General features: G+C 44.1%; 1 protein-coding gene across 1 annotated transcript in view; it reads left to right on the top strand.

Moving 5' to 3' along the window:
- CNIH3 (cornichon family AMPA receptor auxiliary protein 3) overlaps positions 1–12,298 on the top strand; it is a 98,681-nt gene extending 86,383 nt beyond the window's left edge. The window contains exons 4-6 of the mRNA XM_066594466.1: positions 6,073–6,185; positions 7,022–7,165; positions 11,257–12,298. Of these exons, the coding sequence (XP_066450563.1) occupies positions 6,073–6,185; positions 7,022–7,165; positions 11,257–11,284 (285 nt within the window). The 3' untranslated portion in view covers positions 11,285–12,298. The remainder of the gene's footprint in view (positions 1–6,072; positions 6,186–7,021; positions 7,166–11,256) is intronic.
- Positions 12,299–19,550: the final 7,252 nt, after the last annotated feature.

Genomic DNA, 19,550 nt, shown 5'->3' on the forward strand with positions numbered 1-19,550 from the left:
CTGCGGGAGTCATCGTACTGCGAGTTCTTAAAGGTCATGATTTACACAACTAATTGCTTAAGTAACTAGAAAAGCGAAGAGGGAAAGGTCATGCTCTGTCGGCTTTTATTGTGCATTTATTTTTATCTGATCGTTAACTCTCCGTATTTAATGCCCGGGCGAACGTTAAATATTTGATACACTCTGCGTCCTGCGGCGAGCGTTCTAGTTCAGTGTGTCATGTCTAATCACCAGCGTTAGGGCTCGTATCAGTTGCCATCATTCGTATGCACCAGTGGTCTCCAACCTGTGGCTCTCCAGCAGTTGTGAAGCCATTACCCCAGGAGGCTGTCGGGCCTATCACACGGGATGGAATTAGTCGGCACGGACACTTCTGCGTCACAGTGTTATCTCTATGAGTTTCGTACCTGTTAAAATCCGTGCGTCTTAATGCACCACAAGAATAAATTCCGCAGAGGAAAGCTTTCTGCTGCAGAATAAAGTAGTCTTGCAAAGTTGTTGTAGTGGATTTACAACATACAGGAAATATAATTCTGCAATTAAAATCTGCTCAACCCCCCCCCCCCCCAAAATTCCACAAGACGTCCCGCAGAACGCATTCTGCAGTTAAAAACGCAATAAAATCTGCATCTGTGCTGCGTCTGGTGGACAATTCCATCCCGGGTGAAAGGTCCTGTCAGGTCATACTAGCAGTGCTAGTTTTGGAGGAGAACAGATGAAAGACTACTGGAGTACATTGTAGGTGCATAGAGAAAAAAGAAACCGCTATCTACTGCTTGGTTGAGCAGACTGGAACTGGTGGGCAACGGAGGTGATTAGTGGAGGGAGGACTGAAGAAGGGGGAATGGGGTACGAAACAAGACCACAACTAGAACAGTCAGATGAACGCCGCAGGAAGGTTTTATGGTGACCTTTCTAAGCCTGCAGCTTTGGAATGCATCCCCACTGTATAAGTGGGGTGCATGCTGACTGCGGAGGGCACTTATTAAAGTCATGCCAGGTAGCCTGAGCTATCAGTATACCCATATAAGGTGTTCAGTAATGCCCACCCCACCCCGCCTTGTATGCTGCCTGGTAGCTACCAGTTCTGCCTTCTTGGTCCCAGCAGTCAATACCATGCTTTCCATTCTCCTCTGTATCATATTTAGGGTGCCTGTCCACAGGCGTGATTTCGCCGGTGGTTTACCGCCAGCGAATCACGCCCTCTGAAGCTTTCCATAGCACACCGTCCACTAGCGGAGAATCATTGCTGGTCTTCGCCTCTCCCCCCGGCAGCCATCCAATCGCAGGGCAGAAGCTGGCAAAGTTCTAGGTTCTGCCCCTGCTCCGACCACTGCTGGACACAAGTGACGCATCGCTCACTGATTGACCTGGCCGTGTCTAACCTCTGCCGTCCTCGGAGAGTCGATGGCGAGTGCGCATGCTTCCCCCTTCCCGGTGTGTTTGCGCACTCGCCGTCAACTCTCCATGGACGGCAGAGGTTAGACATGGCCAGGTCGACCTGAGCGCACAGTAGCCGCTGGGAGATGACCCCTCACGTGGCACCTGAACAACGGAGGGACCAAGTACAACGGGATAAAGTGAGCATGCTTAGTTTTTTAAACTCTTCTTTTTCCACAGGTTAGACTCTACAGGAATGCAGGTGAGTATAATTTTTTTTATTTTGCTGACAGAACCCCTTTAAGTAGTCCTCTATGCGCTGCTACAGATAAAATGCAAGTTTCTCCAAAACTACTGCACAGATCCACACAGCAGACATATCGGTGTGCCCGTACCTACTTGCTGCCCTCATAGAGAGGTGCAAAAACATGGTGACAGAGTCTCTTTTGTGTCCATTTTGTGTAGTGTTCCCCTCTTACTCTTGCGCCCTAGAAGCTGTCCCACCCTCCTCCGCCTCTGGAGGGCGGTGTTTGGGAGCCTTGTTTTATACGGTCCTTTATTAATCTGTTCCAGAGATATGTACATTCCAGAAGTACAGGAAAGGTTTTTATATATCTTTATTAAAAAATATAACAAAAAATAATATATATTTATCTATATAAAATACTGGGAGAGAAAAGGTTAAAAAAAAGATTTTATGGTTAATTTGTCTTTTATAAGAAAAGAAAAAAAATCTAAAAACGTAGAAACGACTTTTTGCAGCCGCAGTGAAGCGTTTCAGAGTCTTTTCATGTTATGTTTATATTTTTCATTTAAGTCCCGGCTGGCGGTGGAGATAATATGGAAGTGTCCGGAGATGCTGGAAGGCGGACCTGCACGCTGGGAGTCTGGCGGGGCGTATCGCTTCCCAGTCCGTTAGCAAGTTTAAGCCTTAGACCCCCTTCACAGAAGCGTATGCGTGTTTGAGCACGCCTGAGCGCTGCGTATTTGGAGAATGAATTATGATTTTTTGCGTGCGCAGCGGTGTATTTTGCTGTCCTTTTTGCGCCTGCAGGGCATGTTCCTTTGCACATGGCAAACAAAGATGCTCCGATTGAAATGGTCAATTGGTCTGAGTTCCATATGTGTTCTTTTTCTGCGCAATCACAGAGTGTTTCACGTATCTCCTAGCTGTACCTGCAGTGTCCCGTAGGGTGACCCGGACACAGGGCATGCGTTGAGGAATTGGGAGGGCAAGATGGACACTGCTCACGGTGGCACTGACCACGCTCCCTCCCGGAGGGATGCACGTAGCCAAGGCCAGAGCAGCGCCTCTTCTGGACACCCCTCAGAAAGGGATGCCCAATAACTTTGCGCTGTCCCTGGTTCTGTAGTTCTGAGCTATCAGCAGCCGGGGATTTAAAATCCCCGCCTGCTGGTAGCACTGATTGTAATTGGCTGAAGCGCTCAGCCAATCACAATCAGAGCTACCAGCGGTCGGGGATTTTAAATCCCCGACTGCTGATAGCTCAGAACTACTGAGCTGAGGACAATGCCAGAAGTCGCGGCTGAGCCCCGGCAGCTAAAGGAAGGTGAGTATGCTTTTTTTAACTATTTTTACACTACTTTTATTGGATTTTCAGGGAAGGGCTTATGATTAAAGCCCTTCCCTGAAATCCAATCACGGGGATGCTGGCAGCAGGATTCACGGGGATGCCGGCAGGTAGGGAATTGAAGAATTCCTCTGCTGCATCTGCCACAGATGTGGCAGATGTAGCAGCAGGGAATTCTTTTAACCAGCGGGAGTGAAGAAAACATCTGCCGCGGCTCCATTGAAAACAATGCGTGCATTCCCAATGGTGCACGCATGTCCCATCTTTGCAGGCACGCACCTGCAAAGTACGGACATGTGCACACACCATAGGGAATGCAATGTTGCAAATACAAGCGTGTTTTTGTGCGTGCACACGCTCGTGTGAAGCCACCCTAACTCAGTGTTAACTTTAGTAATAGTGCAAAGTAGAACAAAGGAATGTGTAGTGTCCAATCACAGCAGACAGCACCCTGAGTTACACCTTACTGCAGTAGAAAAGTAAATCATTACGAAAGTTTAAGGGCGCCCACCCACTGGCGATTTTTTTTTCTTTGCGTTTTGCGTTTTTCCTGCAGAGCAATTAGAATTGAATGTACTCCTGTCCACTGGCGTTTTGCGTTGCGTTGCGTTTTTTAACATAGGAACTGTCAGTTGCATATGTGTCCTTATTTTTCTCCTAATGCACCCATGAAAGTCAATGGAAATTAATGGAAAACGCCGCGAAAACGCGGCGTTTTTCACGCACGAAAATCGCAAACACCAGTGGGTGGGCACCCTTAAACTGATGAATAAATACATAATATGCTTACAGAAACTCCACCCGAAGTATGGGTGGAGACATGGGTTGGCCGCGCTGAGGTCCTGGGAACGCCCACAGCTGCTGACTGGATGGTGGACACACACCTTCAGAGCGACGGCCCTGCAGCTCATTCCCACACCAGTTTCTCCAGCAGCCGCTGCTGGCTCAGCGCTCCGTCTCTCCCTCAAGGCGGCAGATGGCTGGCTTTCCAGTCGCCGGTGGACCAGATGGCCATTCATGTGGAAGCAGAGAGAGCTGCCTCCTCCACGCGCCAGAGTCACTGGGATCGTCCACAGCATCCTGACCGCTCGGCCGGCCCTGTTCCAGCGAGCTGCTGCTGCTTTGGCTGGGAAGGGCTGGGAATACAGCTTTCGGCTCCAAGTACCCCCTCACTGCGGGAGACATGCCCTCCTCCTCCTCACAGGGCTCCTAACAGGGGTAAGCGAAGAGCCAATCAGCAGCTGTGGGCATTCCCTGTAACTCCACACAGCAAACCCATTTCTCCACCCATAGTTCCAGTGGAGACATATTGCACTAATACTGAAACTGCATTAATGGATCTGTGTGAAACTGGCCTAAGTCAGGTTTTATATACTCATTGTAAAAACAATTCCTACCCTGGAAGTTTTCGGATGGATGAAACTTTCTCTGTGTGATTGTAACGTTGTTATAAGTAAGTGATTATAATATCAGAGCAAAAGGATAATTTATTGTGGAGAACTGACCCCTTGTAGGGCCCTGTTGTACCGCCTCTAGGTTGGATACAAGATGTGATACAGGGAGAATGGAGGCTCTAGGACCCTGTTGTACTGCCTCTAGCTTGGATACAAGATGTGATACGGGTGGGCATGGAGGCTCTAATACCCTGTGTACCACCTCTCGCTAGGATACAAGATGTGATACGGGCGAGCATGGAGGCTCTAGTACCCTGTTGCACCGCCTCTAGCTTGGATACAAGATGTGATACGGGTGGGCATGGAGGCTCTAATACCCTGTGTACCACCTCTAGCTTGGATACAAGATGTGATACGGGTGAGCATGGAGGCTCTAGTACCCTGTTGTACCGCCTCTAGCTTGGATACAAGATGTGATACAGGTGGGCATGGAGGCATACAGGTTCTTGTGGCATATTGCTCTACATTTGCTGTAACTGAGCCTCTGGATCGTGTAATCTCATAGGTTGTCGAAATTGATAAATCTGGCGACTGGGCAGCCATGGAAATGTGACAATGTTGTGGGGGCTCCTGTGACCCCCTTGTTGTACGGTTGAGCATTATCCAGCTGGAAGCCGCCATGAGAGGAACACATGTGGCTGCAGGATGTCCTGAACATATCGCTGAGCGACCATTGTCCCTCGTACCACTACTTGGGGTGACCAACTGTTGTATGCGATGGCCCCCCCAGACATCACACCAGCAGGGGGCAGTGTGCCACTCCACAGCAAAGGCAGGATTGAGGCATTCATCTCAAGGTCTCTAGACACAAACACGGCCATCATCAGCGCCCAAACTAAACCTGGATTCATCGCTGTAGACAATACGGTTTCCCTCCGTAGCGTCCAGTTTCATTGTTCATGACATGACTGCAAATGGAGGGGCCGGTGGATGTCCGATGCCGTACATGTAATGGGGGCCGTGAGACCAAATGTCCTTCAGCCAAGCACCTGGAAATGATTCCTACAGACACAGGGGTATAACGATGGCGCCTCCTGTCTGTGGATGGCGGACAACAAAACTGTTGGAACTACTCATGCTTGTTGGATGATCAGATGGTCCTCTCTACTGGTGGTCTGTAGGGGGCGTCCTGAGCCTGGTCACCTTGTATACCCCCATCCACTGGTCCCAACACCTCCTAACAGTCTTGTCAGACGCTCCTCTTTACTGGTGGTCTGAAAGGGGCGTCCTGAGCCCAGTCACCTAGTGTGAACTCCACTGCCAACATGCACAAGCCCTCCCAGAGTGTAGGGCCCTGGGCAATTCGCTGGTTTTGTCGGTGGAAGCCAAAGCTGCTACAAGGAAAATGTAGTATTAGAGGACAGACATTCTCATAAATGGTCATCCTGTAATTCCAGGACAGTAGAAGGTCTGCCAGGGTGTAAGCCAATCTTAAACTTTCTGTTTTGGAGGTCCTGAGCAGAGAACTCTGCTCTATGATGTTTCCAAGCCCTAATAGGGCATATAAATGGGTGTCCCAGTGGTGGAGCCCCCTACCTATTCGACATCGTACATAAGTTAACCTTGAAATATCCCATACACATTTGTAAATAACTACTGTCAGAATACCCTTTTAATTGTCACTTATCCTTTATCTTTTTTTCTAGCTGGTGCTTCCGGAATATTCCATTCATAGCCTATTCTGCATAATGTTCCTATGTGCCGAAGAATGGTTAACGCTTGGGCTGAATGCCCCATTGCTCTTCTACCATATCTGGAGGTAATTACTCTACGTATGACAATAAACCCCATATATGTTGCGTAAATCAGTAGTACATGTGAATACGGTATATGAAACTGTCTACTACATCGTATAAGTGTAAAGTGGCATCTTGCTCACCTTCCAGCAGCTTGTAGTTCCCTTTTTACTCCCTGCATGTCTGTCCATGTTCAGAAGCCTCTACAGTCACCTCCTGGTCAGCACGTAGAAAACAAGGAAAAGGGAGATGAAGCTGCAGCATGTATGAGACTGTCTGCTGTGAGAGGGGAGAGAGAGCAGCATGGGGAAATTGGCTAAGAGCACACAGCACAATTCTTGCATCACACAAGCTGTAGACCACCCACTCAGCAGGCATGGAGATGGTTCCGCACAACATTTCTGTCTGGATACGGAATAAATGTCTGATTGCTAAAGGTCCAACTGGGGTCCAACCCCAGTAATCTCAAAAACCAGTAGATCCCTATGTCCCATGCAAATAGAGAGGCACTGTGCATGCTCAATCCTTGTTCCATTCACTTCTTTGGGAAGGAGATAGATGTGCTTGGAAATCTTCTTCAGTCCCACAGAAGTGTATGTAGCAATGATCACGCATGTGCACCACTGCCACACTCACATGGGGCATCTGGATTGCGCTGCTCTTAGGATCACTGGGGAACCCACTGGTCAGAAACCAGATATAAGACGTACCTATAGAAAGGGGATGTCTGTAGTGGGGAATCCCTTTAATAAAACCAACCAACCAAACCGTTGTACCCTGCAGTTATATTGACATGTTGTACTGTGGGTACTTGCAGTCTATACATCATTATTTACCTGTCATCTTTATCTGTCACCAGGTACTTCCACTGCCCGGCAGACAGCTCAGAGTTGGCGTACGACCCTCCTGTAGTAATGAACGCCAGCACATTGAGCTATTGTCAGAAAGAAGCCTGGTGCAAACTAGCGTTCTATCTCCTCTCCTTCTTCTATTATCTATACTGGTAAAGTCCGAGATTCTGAGTTATGTTTGTGAACTATGTGACATACCTCCTATTGGTACTATGATAAGGATGAAGCCGTGACAATCTTTGAGTCATTTATATGAACAGAACATAAATGCTCAGTTTTCTTCACCTGGGGATTACCTTGGAGGAGGGACGATTAACTCGGGGGTTGGCCTATCTTGCCTGGTCTTCTAATAGGGCATATTGGCAAGAAAGACAACTCTTTGGAGAAACATAAGAAACGTCATGCTTACCTCAATCCCACTGCTCTTATCTGCTTGTGCCCAGATTCTGCTGCCTCGCACTTCCTGCTGCAGCAGCAATGACATCTTGCCCCAGGAAAGTGAGTCAATGTTTGGCTGCACCAGTCACCTGTCCTTGATGTCAGTGATGTCATCATTGCATCAGGAAGCAGGGAGCACTGGGGACTGGGCATCAGTGGACCGGGAAATTGGATAAAGTGAGGATGACTTTGTTATTTTTCTCCACTACCCTGAGCAAGTGTAAAGTTTTTTGGGGGGCACATTTAACCCCATCCTGACCTTATCATGTAAATATATGTCATGCGGTCGTGAACGGTGTATGAGCGGGCTAAGGAGCCGAGTCTGCTTCATACTTTGTGACTATCAGTTGTTTTTGACAGCTGACAGACGCTGGCAATGTGGTGTCATTCAGAGTTAGCCCCTATCATGATCATTTGTCAAAGGGGACCCCTCTAGTGCTCCATCGCCCTCCCACCACCCCCAAAACGCAGTCAAGGAGTGCCTATGGGTTACGATGGCAACCTTAGGCCTAGTTAAGGCCTCCAGGGCCGCCATGCATGGATACCTATTAAGCCCCTCCTGTGGCCTCGGCAGGGCTTAATAGGCAACATTGAAAAGCGCTATGTACTGCAATTATGAAGTATTGTAGTTTATAGTTAAGCGATCAAATGATAGCAAGTTCAGCACCTCTATGGGAACTGAAAAAAATGTAGCAAAAGGTTTCATACATTTTTGTAAAAATGAAAAAAATGTTAAAAGTTAACAAAATGCTTTTCAAGTAATTTATCAGTAAAAAAAAAAATTCTAACAAATGAAAGAAAAGACCAAATTACGAAACTATCACACTATTTATCCCGCACGATGAACATAATAGAAAAACGAATTACAGGTTTTTTTGTTACTCTGTCTCCCCCAAAAATTGAATAAAAAGTGATGAAACAGATGTATGGACCCTAAAATGGTTCTAATAACCCCAACCCCCCCAAAAAGAAGGAATTCAGTTATTTATTCATCCTTTCCTAAGTTGAAAAAATTTAAGACAAATGAAGAGTTTATGGCACTTGCGGTGCGGGGAGGAAAAAGAATGAGAAATAAATTGAAAATCTCTTTAATCAGTGTGAGGCCTCCCGCACACGGCCCTGTTGTACAGATTTCTAATATATGCCTATAGCCTCCTCATATTGTACCTGTGCACCCCATGTCTTATACAGAGGCACACAAAGGTATTTTCACTCAAGAAGGCACAATACTTTGGTGCAAGGAGTACCTGTGGGTTGGTTAAATGGTCTCATAGTTAGAGGGGTTTTCTGGACATTTAGTCTTGATGACCTATCCTCGGCATAGCGAAAAACAAAAAGTGGCAACAGCACTCAAAATACATTTTTTTTATCAGAAATATATGATACATACACTAACCACATTAAATAATGCAAGGTTCTTGGTATATCATTTGATCAAATCATATTGGCCCATCTACCAACGTCCAGGTGACCAAGCTTTCAGATGGGTTCTAACACTAATACCAGGTGATCTAATCTTAGCCTGGGAAAGGTGGGTACCTACCTTTGAGAATGTATCTCTCTTTGGTCTGAGTTCACAAATGAAACCAAGGAAAGTAGGATACCATTTATATGGTCCAATAAGAGGGACATCCTCAGGATAGATCATCAGTAGTTGGCCAGCAGGAGTCTGCCAGTTGGATCTCCACCAATCAGCTGATCCTCCCGCAGTCAGTGCAGTGGGGCCGGACATTGTCATCGGGGTCAGAGCAGGAAGTGTAATAGAAGGCAACACCATTGATTTCAATGGGAGTAAAGCCTTTCTATTTGACTTCTACCTCTTACCCTGATGACAACTTCTCGCCCCACTGCAGTGACACCGGCCCAGAAGATGAGCGACGGATCCTCACTGATCATTTATTGATTATCTATTCTGTAGATAGGTCATCAATAGAAAATGCCTGAAAAAAAACTTTTTGCCTGCTGCCATATAATATATGTGCACTGGTCTTTAAATACTCATTCCAGTGTGGTCTGGGGTAACTTCACTTCCGACGCAATTGCTACATCGGTCAAGTAGTATAGAGCTCCCTCCACCTTCCCAGTGACCATAATATAGTGGGCATGTACTCGAAAATGGCAATACTTGCTCGAGTAATTTGCTTTAGCGAGTACGCTCGCTCATCTCTATTCAGTACCTTTCATAGGGGGAGACTTTCAAAAGGGGGTTTTATTGGGAAGCTACAAAAATACTAAGCTTTAGGAAGGCAAAGTTCGATCAGCTCAGAGATGTCCTTAACCTTATTGCCTGGGACAATGTCCTCAAAAATAAGAGTACTGACAATACATCTGTGCTTTTTTTTGCATGTGCAATTACGAACAACATGCGTGCGCAAAAGGTACAGTAAAAAATGTTGTTACACATGCAAATACGCAACCCCTGATTTGCAAAGACACGGCGCAAATGTGTGTCAATCCGAAACTAATCCTAAACTTTTCTTCAACTATATGAAAATTTAAAAATTTATACTGAAAGTGTTGGCCCTTTTAATAGTAATAATGGAAAAATAGTCAAAGGTGATGAGGAAAAAGCAAATTTGTCAGTTTTTTTTCTCCAGTGTGTTCATAGAGGAAAATAAAATTTCAGATGAGATCCAGAGTGATAAAGTAAACTCTCCACTAAATGTCAACAGTTTAACCCAGGAGGAAGTGCAGAGCCACCTTAAAAAGATTAAATTAGACAAATCGCAGGGACTAATGGCATATATCTCTGGGTTCTAAGGGCATTACATAATGTGATAGACAGACCATTGTTTCTTATATTTAAGGATTCTATAGTGACAGCCAATGTGATGCCAATATTCAAGAAAAATGGCAAATGAGGTGTAACACTGATAAATGTAAGGTTCTGCACATGAGCAGAGGAAATACATGTCACCATTACACACTAAATGGGAAACCACCGGGGAACACTGACATGGAAAAGGACTAGGGGATTTTAGTTAACTGTAAACTTAGAACAACCAGTGTCAGGCAGCTGCTGTCAAGGCAAATAAGACTATGGGGTGCATCAAATGAGGTCTAGGGGCGCATGATGAGAACATTGTTCTTCTTCTTTACAATCACTGGTCAGTCCACACATTGAATATTGTGGACAGTTCTGGGCATCGGTACTCAAGGAGGACATATCAGAGCTTGAGTAGATACAAAGGTGGGCAACTAAAGTAATAGGCGGACTACAATACCCAGAGAGGTTATCAGAATTGGGGTTATTTAGATTAGAAAAAAGACAGCTGAGGGGAGACCTAATAACTATGTATAATATATCAGGGGGCAATACAGAGATCTCTCCCACCATCTATTTATACCCAGGACTGTAACAAGGGGGCGCTGTCTACGTCTAGAGGAAAGAAGGTTTCTACACCAAAATAGAAGGGGGTTCTTTACTGTTAGAGCAGTAAGACTATGGAGCTCTTTGCTTGAGGATGTGGTGATGGCAAATTTGATAGAGAGTGGTCTTGATGCCTATTACATGTTCTAGTCACTGGTTACTTCAGAAGGGTCGGTGATCTGGGGACTATTCTGATTGCCAGATTTGGAGGCAGGAAGGAATTTCTTTTTCCCCTTAAATTAGAAAAATTGGCTTCAACCTTTTTTTTTGCCTTCTTCTGGATCAACATAGGAGGGTAATAAGTTGAACTAGATGGACTTTTGCCTTTTTTCAGCCTAACATACTATGTTTCTATGTTAGTCTTTTACTACTGTAATATGGTCTGATGGCTTCTCTCTCATGAGATGACTCACTATGTTTTCTCTGTTTTTCCAGTATGATATACACTTTAATGAGTTCCTAAAGGAGAAAGAAGTTGAAAAATTAGTAAGACCTTAAGAACTTGCCCGGTTTGGAGATGATCCACACATCCACCAACATAACTGTATGGGAAAGAGGATCCGATACGGTGGCCCTAGACGTCTGAGAAGGTCCTAACCTTGGATGACATAATTGTGTCTAAATGTTTAGCTACAACTAGACAATTGACCGCACTGGTGGCCAAGATGTTGGCGATCATTGGGATTATAAACTTGGATACCAAGTTCTTGGACAGCCGAAGAGCCGATCCCTTTGGAGAGGCGGTCTACAAGATGGCTGCCATCACAAAGCATTCTAACATCTTTTACTTGTCTCTTCTCTATTGCAATAATATAAAGTACTTAACGTTTTTTTATGCTAATGGGTGAATTTGCTTACATCCCTTTGCTGATCACATCCCACTCCATATTCTAAGCTTCAGATGTCACGACGCAGAGATTTCTAACGGACAGGTAATTTCTTGTCCCAGGCGCCAGCTTCGTCGTACCTGCCACAAGTGATTATGGATTATTTTTCTCTCTGTTTTTCAGCCTTGCATGTGTTCAGTTAAGTCATCTCTGTTTGACAGGGAATTATCATTTACTATAAACTGTGCACTTGGAATGCAAATTTATGCTCTTCAGGTCGGCGATTTGTACTTTGTATATCAACTAATGTTATTTTGTAATGGGAGGTAAATGTTCTAAGGCTTACCATAGACACACAGATAACGAGGCAAGTTCTCATTGCCTCAAGGGGTGATTTACATTGGTCGAAATAGAAAGTGTTCCACTGAGAATGAATCGGTGGAATTTCATGAAGCATGGTAGATCTCTACAGAGTCCGACCCTGAATAAATGATAGCTAACTGGAATAAATCAGACAGTTTGTATCAGTAAGAAGTGCGCCCACCATGAGCACCTAGACACTCTTGGATCCTTGCAGGCATTGAATCAAGAGGTGTTCGGATCTCTCAGTAATGTTAGGGTCTCGCCATACCTGCATGTCTTGTGCAATCAGTTGGTGTACAGTTTGTGGTAGGTCACCATGTGTCGTAATGCGTCTACCTATGGCATCCCAGACATGCTCTACTGGTAATAAATCGGCGGACCACGAAGGCCAATCCATGGCTGCAGTATGTGGATGGACATTATACTGTTGAAAGATACCATTTCGGATGGTGGTCATGAATGGTACGTCAACAGGGTATACCACTCTACATACTCGCGGTCAGCTGTTATGTCTTCAACCAACCACCAACTTCAGCCTGCTGTCAAAACTTCTTGGCCCCCCAAAACATGTCTCTAGGGGTTGGACCTGTGTGGTATTCTGAAATCACAATAGCGTGGGCCCTTTCTCCAAAACGCCTACAGATATGTTGACGATCATCACTTTGTCACAGACAGAATCGGGACTCTTCATTAAACGCAACTCTACTAAGGGTAGTCGTTGCTGGCAGTGAAATTAGCTTAATGGAACACACTTCAGGGGGTCCAAAAATGTAACCCAGCTTTAAGCAGTTTACAATTGTTCATAGGGTAACTCTGACTCCCGCTACTCCTTGGACCAGTACTGCAGTTGCCCGTCTATTAACAACTGCCATCCGCACAATTTGACAGTCTTCGCAAGGCGTTCTGCATGGACCTGTGGTCGGTCTGCGAGTACTGGATCTTTCCTGAGTCCACTGAGTAAGAGCTCTCTGCACTAACATTGCACTACGGCCAGTCCTTGCAGAAATTCCACAATTCAAACATGCAAATTACCTGACCTCTCTCAGACATTTGGGTGCATGGGGTTTGAACTATACAATTTGGCGTATCTGGTCACTAACAATCTGTGGACAAAGAAGGACCATCTTACATAACACACTGTACCACCTATAAACTACAACAACATTGCATTTTGTATAACAAAGGACCCCATAATTTCCATACTAATACATGGACCTCATCCAATTTTGTATTATTCAGTACCCTTCATAGGGGGAGACTTTTATCCAAGTTTCATCCATTTTCTTCAGCTTCTCACACCCCAATAATCCGCCCCTATCAGACTCTGATAACGGGGTCTCTTCTCTGCGTCGTAGAGGCATCTAGTGGTCAACAAGCTCTACAAGCGGAAGAAGAGGTCACTACACACAAGGAGCCTCCGAGAGCCTCTTATAGACCAAGGGGGAACCACTTATAGGGCCTCCAGTGACAAGACTGTCCATCTAATCACCACAACTCCCATCATCCACAGATCTGCCTGAGATGGAACCGCATGCTGAATTTTGCAGCAAAATAACAACTTCTTCTGGGGGCCGGAGTGTTTTTGACAATAAGTGTATGATATTTTGCGCACTTATTACTTTTTTGTAGAAAAAAATAAAGTGTAAGGCCGTAGTCAGACGGGCGTTTTTTCGCGCGATTTGCGGATCGCATGACGGATGCGCATCCGCAAATCGCGTGACCGGTGCCCGAAAATCGCCCGAAAATCTGCTCCTAGCCGCGTTTCATTAGAAACGGGCGGGAGCTGTCCAGCGCATTGTATTCAATGGAGCCGGCAATACAGCGGCTCCATTGAAAGCAATGCGCTGCGGGCGAGTGTGGGATGAATTGTCGGGAAGGGCTTAAATATATAAGCCCTTCCCTGCAATTCATCCAGAAAAGTGTTAAAATAAAAAAAATATACATACTCACCTGCTCCCGGCAGTCGGAGTTCCCCGCGGCCGGCCTGCAGTGGGTGTGAAGGGGGTGTGAGTCAGACCTGCCCCCTGATTGGTTCAGTGGGTGTGAAGGGGGTGTGAGTCAGACCTGCCCCCTGATTGGCTCAGCGCTGAGCCAATCAGGGGGCAGGTTTGACTCACACCCCCTTCACACCCACTGCAGGCCGGCCGCGCGGAACTCCGGCTGCAGGGAGCAGGTGAGTATGTATTTTTTTTTTCATTTTAACACTTTTCTGGATGAATTGCAGGGAAGGGCTTATATATTTAAGCCCTTCCCGACAATTCATCCCGCGCACGCCGGCAGCCCATTGCTTTCAATGGAGTCGGCTGTATTGCCGGCTCCATTGAATTCAATGGGCAAACATCGTTCTTCTCTGCCACAGCTGTTACAGCTGTGGCAGAGAAGAATGATTTGTCTTCTATGTTCTCAATGGGGTCGGCGCTGCTGCCGCCGGCCCCATTGAGCGCATATAGAGAAGAGAACAGGAATCGCAGATCGCAGATAGGTGCGATCTGCGATTTCTGTTCTATAATTTATCGGATGAGCGCATAAAAAGCGCTCATGTGTCCGATACCATTGCAAAGCAATGGTTTTAAAAAATCGCCGGACGCATGCGCAAATCGCGAAAAAAAACGCCCGTCTGACTAAGGCCTAAAAAAATATATGTTTGACATCACTGCATCTGTAATAACACATAAAATAAAATGAATACATTTTCCTAAACAGGAAGCAAAGAAAGCATTCCACATCCCCAAAAACCCAATAAAAGTGATCCAAAAAGTCATATGTAACCCAAAATGGTATCAAAATAACTGCAGCTCATAATGCAAAAGCCCTCACATAGCTCCGTCATTAAAAAAAAAGTTCTGGGTCTTTAATGCAGCGTTGCCAAATGTGGAAAATCCTGAAAAAATATAAATTTGGTATTATCGAAAATGAAGCGTCCTGCAGAAAAAAAGATATTGGGGCACATTACTAGTGCAGTCTAAAGGTAAGACAGTGCAAACTAAATAGACCGTCTTAAAATCACCAGTTCATCACTGGGACTCATACTAGATGGTAAATCTGTCAGTTTATACCACCCGCTAGTCGGCTTAGATTATTGCCAAAATCTTAGCAGTGTTTTTGCCACAGTTTTCTTTTTCGTGAAGCCATGCCCTTTTTAGGAAGAGATGGGAAAAAGTGTCCGAAAATGTCTAAAATACATAGCAAATGTGGTGCAAAGCATGTAAGACCGTTTTCTCGTGCAATTTGCGTAAAAAACTTGTGTTTTGAATAGTAAATATGTCATTTATACTGTTTAGTGAACACACCATAAAAAATGGCAGAAATGATGTGTTTCTTCACTCTGCCCCTCCAAAAAAATTAAGCAAAGATATACAATACATTATAAGCGCCCAAAATGGTGTCAATAAAAACTACAACTTGCCACACAGCGAACACGCCTCATATGGACATATCGACAGAAGAATAAAAAAGTTCATAAAATCATAGAATTTGTCCAGCCTTTGTTTGAAGACTTCCATTGAAGGAGAACTCCCCACCTCCCGTGGTAACCTGTTCCACTCATTGATCCCCCTCACTGTCTAATATCTAATCTGTGTCTCCTACCTTTCAGTTTCATCCCATTGCTTCTAGTCTTTCCTTGTGCCGATGAGAATAGGGCTGATCCCTCTGCACTGTGACGGCCCTTCAGATATTTGTAGACCGCTATTGTCTCCTCTCAGCCTTCTTTTCTGCAAGCTGAACATTTCCAGATCCTTTACCCATTCCTCATAGGACATGATTTGCAGACCGCTCACCATCTTGGTAACTCTTCTCTGAACTTGTTCCAGTTTATTGATGTCTTTGTTTAAATTGGGGTGCCTAGAACACAATATTCCAGATGAGGTCTCACTGAGGAAGAGTAGAGGGGATTAATGACCTCACGTGATCTAGACTCTATGCTTCTCTTAATACATCACAGAATTGTGTTTGCCGTTTTGGCTGCTACATCACATTGTTGACTCATGTTCAGTCTATGATCTATTAGTATACTCAAGCCTTTTTCACATGTGCTGCTGTTTAGCCCAATTCCTCCCATTCTGTATGTGCTTTTTTTATTTTTATTCCCCAGATGTAAGACTTTGCATTTCTCCTTGTTAAATACCAGTCTGTTAGTCGCCGCCCACTGTTCACGTTTTTCTAGATCTTTCTAAATACTCTCTCACTTCTCTACTATTAGCTATCCCTCCTAGCTTTCTGTCATCGGCAAATTTGATCAGTTCCCCATCAATTCCCTCCTTTAGATCATTTATAAAAATGTTGACCACCACTGGGCCTAGGACAGAGCCTTGTGGTACTCCACTTGATACATTCTTCTACTTGCGGTGCAGACATTTATTACCACTTTTTGAGTACGATCACTCAGCCAGTTGTGAATCCACCTAACAGTTGCCTTGTCAATCCCAGATTTGGTCATCTTTTCAATAAGTATGGTATGAGATACTTTGTCAAATGCTTTACTAAAGTCAAGATATACTATATCCACCGCATTTCCCTGATCAACCCAGTCGGTGATTTTGTCATAGAAGGAAATTAGATTAATCTGGCATGACTTATTTGTTACAAACCCATGCTGGCTCTGGCTAATTACTCCATTCTCATCCAAGTATTTGCATACATGCTGTTTAATTTGTTCAAAGATCTTTCCCGGTATAGAAGTCAGGCTCACAGGCCTGTAGTTTCCTGGATCCACCTTCTTCCCTTTTTGAAGATAGGAACAACATTGGCCCTTTTCCAATCTTCTGGGACTACTACTGTTCTCCTGGAATTTTCACAGATTATGGCGAGTGGTTCAGCAGTTACCTCTGCTGTTTCTGCGGCTTTTGAACTGTGGAGGGGTGAAAAAAAAAAATCAATAAATCGCTGCGTCCTTAAAGAAATAAAAACAGCAGCTAATGCTATAAAATAAACAACTTTCTTTTTTAATCCCCTACCAATTCATTGCTGGGGATACTGATTAGCTACAGCAGTCACGTGGACCACCATTCGATTCACATGCTGCATTCAGGGTGTGCTGGTCTTAGCATAGCGGGGGGTCCTAGTGGTTGGACCCCAAGTTATCAGACATTTATTACCTGTTCTGTGTATAAGGAATAAATGCCTGTAATGGGCAAACGCGCTAATCTGTAAGGTGTTCCTGTGAATGGGCGTACACTTATGCCCTCTCAATGACACAGGCTCAGAAGCTGAGCCTGCACTATCCGCAGGAGGAGTCGGCTGTGACTCATAGTTTGCATCATGCTGCAACATCAGGGATTAGTGAGAATAGCAATCCCTTGTGTTAACCCTTTACGTGCCATGATCAGTGCTGTTTGCGGCATGTAAGAGGTTCATAGAGGGAGAGCGCTCCCTTTGCGTCATCATCGGCTCTCCACCATGTAATTGCTAAGGGCTAATAAGTTGCTATAGCAACCAGATGCCACTCATTGGCATTCGGGTCTGCCATGTCCTGTGATAGCTATGATAAGTGATAATACATAGCAGTACAGAAGTACTGCAATTTATTGTCTGAGCACTCATAATATAACAGGTTCAAATCCCACATAAAAAATGTTAAAAAAATAAAAATAGTAAAAAAATGTCTTTTTATCCTACACGGCAAACACTATAAAAAAATAAATAAAAGTGGACCCAAAATGCTTTTCTTGCTCATTTCACCTCCCAAAAAATGCAATAAAAGTAATTAAAAAAAACTATGTACTACAAAATGGTACCAATAAAGACTACAGATTGTTACGCAAAAAAATAAGCTCATACAGAGCTCCATTCATGGAAAAATAAAAAAAGTTATGGGACTTTGAATGCATCAAAGCAAAAAAATATATATATTTTCCAAGAAAAAGGTTTTTACTGCGCAAAAGTGGAAAAAGCTAAAAAAAAAAAAAGAAACACAAAATTTGGGTATTGTCATAATCGTACCAAACCACAGAAAAAAATTATTTACACTGTATGATTTGCGCTATAAAATAAAAAAATTAGCAGAACTTGTGTATTTTTTATCTCCCTGCCCACCAAATAAAAATAATAAAACGTATACAATATAACGTTATATGTACCCATAAAATGGTACTGATAAAAACTACAGCTCGCCATGTAAAGAAACAGCTATTCATATGGCCATGTCAATGGAACAATAATAAAAAAAAATTGTTTTCAAAAGTGGAGATAAAAATACCCATAAATCGTTGTCTCACTAAGGGGTTAAGGCCTCCTTCACACGGGTAAAGCGATATCGCTGCGGGAAACTCTGAGCGATATCCCTGCTGTGTTCTGTGCGATATTGCTGCGTTTTCTCGCAGCGATGAACCAATGCGATGGCTGTGATTGGTTCATTGAGCGTTGTACTGATTGGTTCTCGAGCACCGTGGCTCAGCCAATCAGAGGCAGCGCTTCTTGGAAGCGGGGTTTTTGAACCTCCAAAGCAGGAAGCGCTAGCTGAAAACTACAGGCAAGTGTGCCGAGCTTCAGAAGGAGAAGAGCGCCTGTTAGGTGATGTATTGTGTTTTTGTTTTTTTTAATGCAGCCAGGGCTTATTTTCGGAGTAGTGCTTAAAGAGCGCTACAAAGTCACGTGACTTTGTAGCGATACAAAATAGCGATATCACACAGAACACAGCTGTGATATCGCTGCGATCTTCTAGTGGTGATATCGCTGTCACCCGTGTGAAAGAGGCCTAAAGGACATGTCCACCTTTGCAACCAATTTTTTATTGTCCCAAAACATCTAAAATGAAAAAGGTCTTTTGTGTAGACAGCCTCTATACGGAGTCTCTTCCTTGCAGTAATACTCATATTGTCCCCTACTTCATATGCACATAGATTCATTCAGATAGCAAGAAGTAGGAGATAGATGAAGGTGGGATCAGACTACACACAGTTTGTTTGTAGTCTGTAACCATGGAGACGCATAGCCTTGTCTAGGAGCTGTATGCACAAAATAGTAAGATATTGTTAATCAAGGCTTTATGTAACGTTTATGCTGCATTTTTTTACAGTCAACTTTACGTAAAATCAGCAGAACTACCATTTTGTTGTTTGTTCTGCCCAATAATCTGTGTGACCATGGTGGGCGTATCAAGGGCTGTAGCGTGACACATACAGTGTGAAGTGGCCCATTATAACCAGCACATCTACTTGAAGATTATATGCTGCGCATTCCATTATTATATGCATGCCAGGATGTGGGTTTGCGTGGAGAGAATTTGTTTAAATAAAGTTTTTGGAAAACAACTTTTTAGATTTTTATTTGTCTTTGTACAAAAATGTGAAATATCTGGGTCTTTATTCTTGATCAGCTTTGCAGGGAATGTATCACCTTGTTTTTTTTATTTTAAACTAAAAATATCTATACTGAATTTCATTTTTTTTAATAATCTGCTGTATTTCAAAAATTATACTTTTGTTTTATTCTATTCTCTTTGTATGTTTATGGCGGCGCAGTAAACAGTCCAAGAGATTTACAGCAGGATAGCATAACTATAGATTACTATGAGAGAGTGTTGTAGAGATGTTCTGTGAC

Source organism: Eleutherodactylus coqui, chromosome 3, assembly GCF_035609145.1.
Source record: "Eleutherodactylus coqui strain aEleCoq1 chromosome 3, aEleCoq1.hap1, whole genome shotgun sequence".
NCBI classification, from domain to species: Eukaryota; Metazoa; Chordata; class Amphibia; order Anura; family Eleutherodactylidae; genus Eleutherodactylus; species Eleutherodactylus coqui.